General features: G+C 46.7%; 1 protein-coding gene across 1 annotated transcript; it reads right to left on the bottom strand.

Moving 5' to 3' along the window:
* Window positions 1–747: 747 nt before the first annotated feature.
* On the bottom strand, window positions 748–5,325 carry maptb (microtubule-associated protein tau b). The gene is made up of 10 exons (XM_063472635.1): window positions 5,214–5,325; window positions 4,830–4,898; window positions 4,561–4,601; window positions 4,330–4,387; window positions 4,166–4,245; window positions 2,526–2,675; window positions 2,369–2,450; window positions 2,151–2,260; window positions 1,639–1,806; window positions 748–1,565 (listed from the first exon to the last, which is right to left on the bottom strand). Exons 1-10 carry the CDS (start codon window positions 5,308–5,310, stop codon window positions 1,533–1,535), a joined length of 888 nt encoding a protein of 295 aa, XP_063328705.1. The 5' UTR covers window positions 5,311–5,325; the 3' UTR covers window positions 748–1,532.
* Window positions 5,326–8,617: the final 3,292 nt, after the last annotated feature.

Genomic DNA, 8,617 nt, shown 5'->3' with positions numbered 1-8,617 from the left:
GGTCATGTTCACGGGAGATCGGCAGACGGATTAGTGTTCTGGACGCTGTACCCGTCATTCATGGTGTAGAGAGAGGCGATACATTGAGCTTCCTCTGAAGGGGGGCTGGCCTCTCCCTTAGAGATCAGGTGAGGGGTTTAGCCTGCTTGAAAGGAGCCAGTTGAGGTGGTTCGGGCATCTGACAAGGATGCCTCCTGGGTGAGGTGTTCCAGGCATGTCCCACTGGGAGGAGGCCCCGGGGCAGACCCAGGACACGCTGGAGAGATTATATCTCTCTAACCCTGGGAACGCCTTGGTGTTCCCCGGACAAGGTGACTGGGGAGAGGGAGGTCTGGACTTCTCTGTTTAGGTGACCCGGCCCCGGATAAGTGGAAGAAGCACACAGAGGTTATCTGTTATTAATCTCTGTCTCTCTTCCACAGCATGTCTTTATCCTGTCTTCCTTCTCTCACCCCAACCAATCACAGCAGATGGCCACGCCTCTCCCTGAGCCTGGTTCTGCTGGAGTTTTCTTCCTGTTAAAAGGGAGTTTTTCCTTCCCACTGTCGCCAAAGTGCTTGCTCATAGGGGGTCATATGATTGTTGGGTTTTTCTCTGTACCTATGAAGCGCCTTGAGGCGACTTTTGTTGTGATTTGGCGCTATATAAATAAAATTGAATTGAATTGAAATCTGATAAAACTGCTTCCTGTTTATGTTGTTGACAGCGGTTATAATGAGGCTGGCGTCATGGCGTTTCTCTGCAGTGATGAAAAACTCGTCAGATTCAAGAGAAACTTTATTGGTACAAAGCACTTGAACAGCCAACAGGCAGAGAGACAAATGTTTTGGCACCTGGTATCAAACGGCATTCTGAGTATTTTTTTTTTAACGATGGTGGTGGTGAGGGGTTGGTACAGCACGTCAGCAAAAACACAGAAGAGATGTGATTGGTAGAGAGATGACATCAGAGAGAGGCTCGATGATTGGAGAGATTTTATGAACAACGCTAATAGCACACTTCCTGTTTCCAGAGTCACTTTTTCCCACCGTTCTCACACTTCCTGTTTCCTCCAGAAAGTGCTCAAGACTAAACGCAGATGTAAAATAATGGCGAGTTCATGCTTCAGATGCTTTTTCATCGCTGTGGGTGTTTACGCGTCACAGGTTTGTGGAGTTTGTGTTTAATCGCATCATTTAACGCCGTTGGGTCTTTGATCAGGTTTTTTAAAGTGAGACGAGGCCAGCGGCACGCCGAGCTGATCAGCTGACCACAGGAACTCTTAAGGTTAAACATTTATGTGCTGAAAGTCATATTTATTCATTCATTTGTCGCTGCTCAGCTTAAAGTCGGGTCGCGGTGGAGATAATAAATATGAGGCTGATCATGTGACTCTGCACACCTGGATGAACTCACCTGGACTTCTGATTCATAAAATCTCTCCAATCCTCGGTAGCGTTTGTGTAACATGTATGATGATTTTTTTTCTTCTAATAGGCCGTTTCCTTGGTGACAGGAGGGGGGCAGGGTCTGTAGGCACAGGGTTTGTCCAATCACAGGCCTTGTTTGGCGAGAGAGGCGGACACCTTACAGAAAGAGGAAGTGGTGTGTTAGCATATGTTGTGTTTTTACTTTGTGATTTTATTCCGGACTTCTTACCTCATCGGCCAGGGTGTCGAGGGGCGGAGCTTCAGTAGCATTAAGGCTTCCGTGGGAGGAAGTGTTGCTAAGATCACAAGGGGAGGAGTCAGCCTGGATGATGATTTCAGCACCGTGGTCGGTTCGAGCTTTGGCGCTCTCTCTGAAGCTCAGCTTCTGAGTCTCGATCTGCAAACAAACACACACGCGGGTGTCACGTGACTGGGAATCAGGTCACGTGACAAAAATGTGCTGCTCCCGAGCTGAGTGTGTAAAGCGCCAAATAAAAGGACAAAAGAAATGATGCTTCCACTGTGACCAGACACAGTTTACAGCAGAGGACAAATTAGGTCACGTGACACCGTGACCTGCGTGGGCAGGGCCGAAGACGTCTCCATTTACAGAGGAGACGGGAGGTCTTCTGCGTGCAGGACGTTGTTTGAAGTTTCTATGACACTGCGGTGTAACAGAGGGGTCGGGAGTGCTGACTCTGCTCCTCCGACTCCCCTGAGGAGGTGGATGTTAGTGCGTACCTTCTTCTTCCCTCCTCCCGGCACATGAGTGACGTTCTCCAGAGAGCCGACTTTGGACTGAACGGTCTTAAACTCCACCTTCTCCGACTTGATCTCCACCTTCCCTCCACCTGAGGAGTAGAGCGAAGAGATCAGCCTGTACTACTCGTCTGTGCTACTTTTTATTGCTCAGCTCTCCGCTAAATCTCGAGATATGTGATTCTGGTGTGGAACGTTACCTGGTTTGTGGTGGATGTTGTCTTTGGAGCCGCACTTTGACGTCACATTACTGAGATCCAGCTTCTTGTTGATGATCTGAACCTGCAGACAGACAGGTGAGTGTCAGGATCTACCTGAGAGTCAGCTCTGCACAGCAGGTGGACGGATGTACGTTACCTTGCCCCCTCCAGGTGAGTGCTTCAGGTTCTCCGTGGACCCAACCTTTGACTTCACATTGCTGAGGTCGGGCATTGGATGAGAAGGGAGGGGGGGCGTCCGTCCACGAGCGCAGCCAGGAGACCTGGGGGGGGTCCGGACCACCGCCACCTGCAGAATGGCAGAACCATTTTAACCAATGGCACCAGTTACAGACACTGTCAGAACCAGTCCTTCTGTTATTGGCTCTTAAAATCCTGCTCCTCACATACAATCGGGGCGATCGTGGCTCAAGAGTTAAGAGTTCGCCTAGTAATCGGAAGGTTGCCGGTTCGAGCCCTGGCTTGGACAGTCTCGGTCGTTGTGTCCTTGGGCAAGACACTTCACCCGTTGCCTACTGGTGGTGGTCAGAGGGACCGGTGGCGCCAGTGTCCGGCAGCCTCGCCTCTGTCAGTGCGCCCCAGGGCGTCTGTGGCTACAACGTAGCTTGCCATCACCAGTGTGTGAATGGGTGGATGACTGGATATGTAAAGCGTTTTGGGGTCCTTAGGGACTAGTAAGGCGCTATATAAATACAGGCCATTTACCATTTACAAGGTCTTAAATAATCAGGCCCCATCTTATCTTAATGACCTTGTAGTACCATATTATTAGAGCACTTCGCTCTCACACTGCAGGCTTACTTGTTGTTCCTAGAGTATTTAAAAGTAGAATGGGAGACAGACACTATCTCTACTTTTAAGATTAGGCTTCAAACTTTCCTTTTTGCTAAAGCATATAGTTAGGGCTGGACCAGGTGACCCTGAATCCTCCCTTAGTGATGCTGCAATAGGTGTAGGCTGCCGGGGATTCCCATGATGCATTGAGTTTTTCCTTTCCAGTCACCTTTCTCACTCAGTATAGACCTCTTTGTTGAATCATATCTGTTATTAATCTCTGTCTCTCTTCCACAGCATGTCTTTATCCTGTCTTCCTTCTCTCACCCCAACCAATCACAGCAGATGGCCCCGCCCCTCCCTGAGCCTGGTTCTGCCGGAGGTTTCTTCCTGTTAAAAGGGAGTTTTTCCTTCCCACTGTCGCCAAAGTGCTTGCTCATAAGGGGTCATATGATTGTTGGGTTTTTCTCTGTATGTATTATTGTAGGGTCTACCTTACAATGTAAAGCACCTTGAAGCGATCGTTGTTGTGATTTGTAGCTGTATAAATAAAATTGAACTAATTTGAATTTTACATTTCTTTTTTTTGGAAGCAGCACATCACCAAAGGCTGGCAAAAACCCATCAACACCTCCTCAGATCATCGACCTCCATCTCACCCCCACCCCCCCAACCATTACTATAAGACTACTACAACACTGTATTACATATAGATGATCATCCTGCAGTCCAAACAGTCGTTACATTAATTGTGAGGTGATGCGCTCATCAGTGAAAATGAAGACCTGCAGTTTTACTTAATGTTGTGTAAATCACACAGAACTACACACATTACATACGGATCACTTCAGTAACATGCGTGCTCTGGAACAACATGGTAACTGCACACAGAACGACCCTGCTGTACCAGTAACCCTCTGTCAGAGTACCTATACACTGCTGCACTGCTGGTTCGACTGCAGTAAAGCACATGAATACTTCAGCACCTTTCTCAGGTGTTCTCACCTTCTTCACCTCTCTGTTAGGCGTGGACGATCGGCTGGCGGGAGAACGACTTCCTGGACTGCTGACGCCGTCCACGGACTCTGACAGACAGACAGACAGACAGACGTGGGTTAGTGGCTCTGATGGGTTAGACTGGTGTGACTGGTTATACTGGGTCAGTGTACCTGTGCTCTTGGCTGAGATCATCTTGGCTGCTCTGGCGCCTCCTGCTGTCCTGGAGGCCTGAAACACAATGTCGGTTACCATGGTGAAAAGGAGCGAGGTCTGAAAGCTGTGAACTTGGGTAAAATCTTCTAGTTTGTGAACATTTCCCATCACCGTGTTAGCCTCGTGCATGGCGCCAGCCTCTGGGAACAGCTGATTATTGATTCCGATCAGTAAGTGTACAGATTTACCTTCATTGATTCTTCAGAAGTTGCCTTCACAGCGGCTTTTTCTGTTGGAGGATTGAAAAAATATGTTAATGACGACTAATAATCAATAATCAGAGAACAGTCAGAGTTCGTCAATCGCTTTCTTCTCCGGCTCCAGTTAACAGCCATCCAATCGGAGGGGTGGAGCAAAATAAGTTGGGAGTAAAGTTAGGGTTAAAGCTCAGTCAGGTGATCAGTTTCTCGTAGCACCTTTAGTTATCGATCAAATGTCAGTAATTATTTTTACCAACCTTCCATCTTCTGCGTTTCATAGGCGGGGCCATCTGTGAGGGGGGCGGAGTCTCCATCCATCTTCACTCCTACAGAGGAGGGGAGGACACAGAGAAGAGAGGTGATGAAGAGGAGTCAGTGAGCATGCTCAGGCACGGTGAATCACCATGATGGTGATGATGCAGAAATAAAATCATAAAAGTCTGAATGTGTGAGAGCAGCTGCACCCGAGCCTGCTCTTCCTCCTCCTCCGTGTTAGCTCGGGGCCTAACAGCAGCCTGCGGACTGATCCGGTCACCGCAAACCCGCCGCAGCTGCTCCGAGTCTCCGAGAATCTCCGAGGAGGAGGAGGAGGAGGATGAAGAAGGTGAAGAGAAGGAGGACGGGCGGTGTCCGGCTATTACCTCCTGCTGCTGCTGCTGCTGCTGCTGCTGTCGGTCCGTCTGCTGCTCCACCCTGCGCCGCTCTGACAGGGAGGGAGGGAGGCGCAGGCTGCTGCATGCCGGGAGGAAGCTGCCGTTACCATGGCAACCCGTTGCATCCAGACGGAGGAGAGAAAGTGTCGCGTTCTCGTCTCAGGTCGCACGCGATGACGGCGATGAAGTTCCGGCTCTCTTTATACACATTAAAGCAGCTTCAATAACGCGTTCTGCTCCACAGGGTGAAATTCTCACAGGTGTGGGAGGGGTCACAGTAATCTGAACCGGAACTGCAGGTGCACACAGGGTTAGGGTATCACATATCAGGTGATGTAAACAACATCACCTTATATGTGATTGCCTCGGACACAGAGACACGCAGTGAGATCACTGCACTCGCCACTTCGACAGAGTGGGCGGAGCTTTGCGATCCTTACCTGAATCGCAGGTATGAGCACAGAGCATATGTATCAAAATAACAGGAAGGACGTTTTGACCAAAGCTGACCTGTGCTGTAAACTTCTTAAACATTAAAGTTGTCTGCTTGAGCTTTGAGGTCAGAGTTCAGATTTACAGGCGCTCAGGTAGGCCAAGCACAGATCATCTCCACGACTGATTCTAAAACAGCCTGACAGTTCTGAGCATGAGCAGAAGCTCTGTGTCAGAAGGACGGAGGTCAGAGGTCAGTGCCAGGAAGGCCTCAGCTCACCTGGCTTTGCTCGAATGGATTGTGTGATGTGACCTCTGACCCTGGTGTTTCTTGGTTTGCCTTTGATGTGGGTGCAACGATGTGATTCACAGGACACACCTTTCTCCTTCCAGGTGTGAGTGCGCACTCAGCTGAGTTTGTGCTTCTCTTCATCAAACTCTTCATCATCAGTTTTCCAGAGGCTTCCAGCAGTGTGACATCACTCACACCGTCAGTGTGCGTTTGTATATCTTTAAGTATGTTGGTAAATAGACTTTGGTGAACAGGGTTTACAAAGGGGTCATATAAAACATTTCAAAATGACCTGTTTTTCAAGTATGTTTTTAATGCCCTGATATTGTACCTACATTATAACCAGTCTGGCCCTTTTGTCCACTTAAAATATGTTTACAGAACTATTGTTATATTTGTTGCCATTTCTGCTGTCCTCTCGGCCAGATTACTCTTAAAAAACACATTTTTAATGTCAACGATATTTTTTTAACTGGATAAAAAAAAAAATATATGAGTCACAGCCAAAAACTGATTACGGCTTCTACCTTGTTACAGGAATGTTTGTGGCACAAGATGACTCGATATCACTCATGAGGGAAACATTTGACTTATGTTTCAAATATTGTAGACCAACAAGTTATTTATAGCAGTTTAAATGTAAATTTTTTGGCAAATACAAGAAATCAGTTTTGGCACAACAGCAGAACCTCTGAGATCCCCACGCCCAAGGTAAGATGTTCAGATATTGACATTTTCAGTTCGAAGCCTTTGAGGCACTTTTAATTTTGACTTTCTTTTTATTTTGTATATCTTGAGATATTTTAAGTTTCAATTTCAGCTCAGTGAAGCACTTTAAGCACAAGAACTTTTTCAAGTACCATATTTTTCGAACTATAAGACGCACTTAAAATCCTTTCATTTGCTCAAAAGTGTGCCTTATGTATTAATTCTGGTTGTGTTTACTGACCTCGACCTTTATTATGTGCTACATGGCCCTCAAAAATTAAATCAAAATGTTTTAGTACAACTTTGGTCAGCTACGAAGCCACTTGATGGATTGTTAGAGCATTACGGCTGCCATAGTCAGGAGCCTCGCGGAGGAATACGTACCGTGCTTCAACGTAATATTACCATATTGTGTGTATAACGACCCCAAAATGGCTCCTGTTAAGAGACAAGGTTACAAAGCGGACTTCAAACTCTATCAGTACTCAGTAGAACATGGGAACAGAGCAGCTGCGAGAGAATTCAACATTAATGAATCAACGTCACAGAAGTGCAGGAAGCCAGAAGAATGAGCTGAGTAAAGTTCGACTTATCTGTTTGGTTTTGCTTAATGTGCCTTATAATCTGGTGCGCCTTACGGTCTGAAAAACAGGATAGCTTATCTTTCTTGTAGAAATGTGCTCCAAATAAAGAACTTTGTGTTGACAAGATTGTCAGTTAATCGTTTGCAGATCACTATTGTCTATATGGACTGCAATTAAAAAAAAGTGAACATGTAAAGCTGCGGGGTTCAGCGATGCGGTTGAAAAATTGGGTGCACCTAAGTTTTGTGCTGGTGCACCTAAGAAAAAATATTAGGCGCACCAGTGCAAACGTGGCAGAAAGTTAGTCTGTAAAGACTGAACACCTGTCACAGGTGTTGCAGCGGTTGCTCTGCAGCCCTCGGGTGTGATAGTGCAGGTCTAGCAAGTAGAGCTGCACGTAGCAGGTGGTGCTTCCTGTCTGTAATGTCCTGAAACTTTGAGCCACACCTGAGGTACAGGTGTGCGTTTCTCATTCTCTGCATGCGAGAAGTAGAAGGTGAAGAACAGCGAATGACTGTTGTAGTGCCGTGGTTCCTGTATTTTCTTCATCTTCTCACCTGTGGGGGACAAGAAGGTGCACCGATGCTCTGAAGATGTGCCGTTAAAATCAGTGCAGGAGGAAACTAACGAATCTCAGGCTGGCTGTGTCCATCAGCTCAGCACAGCTGTGTGACTCAGCACAGGTGAGCTGTGTTATCCGCTGCTGTTGGTAGGTTTTGGAAACTTTCCGCGGAGCAGCAGAAACAGCAGACTTAAAAAAGACGAATGCAACGTTTGTGCGTGTTCAGGGTTCTTTATTGTCACTCATCATGAAGAAACGCGACACAACGAGAAGAAGTTACTGATAAGTTAAATAAGTAATGACCTGATTAAAATCAAATAAATATAAAAGTAAAAATAAATAAATACATTTATTTATTTTTACATCTTCAGAAGCGTGGGAGTCCAGCACACGTCAGCAGTCATCCATAAATTATAATGTATGGTGGCACATACTTTTAGTTTTAATAATCTAAACATGTTCAGGTATAAGTTTAAACATAATGGTGTTCCAGCTCCTCTAAGCAGAGAAGAAGTTAGCAGGTCCACCACAAGGGGGCGCTCTAGTGTACTGAAGTGAAGCATGGCTTTGTACAATCAGCTTATAAAACCATTAAAGCTTCAATGTAATCCAGTTCATTATGACATGGTGTTTTTGTTTATATGTGATTAACATTTGTATACTTGTGTAACACAGAGAGGAGGCCCCACCCAGTCCACCTGCCCCTCCTGCCTTCCCCTTACGGCTTCAACGGGTCAGGTAAATAAAGGCAGGAGGCAGCAGGACCAGACGACATCCCTGGACAGGCCAGTAGCACTCACTGTAACCAGTAGGA

This window comes from Pelmatolapia mariae, linkage group LG4, assembly GCF_036321145.2.
Source record: "Pelmatolapia mariae isolate MD_Pm_ZW linkage group LG4, Pm_UMD_F_2, whole genome shotgun sequence".
In the NCBI taxonomy this organism is placed as follows: Eukaryota; Metazoa; Chordata; class Actinopteri; order Cichliformes; family Cichlidae; genus Pelmatolapia; species Pelmatolapia mariae.
This window is presented reverse-complemented; position numbering and strand designations above follow the sequence as displayed.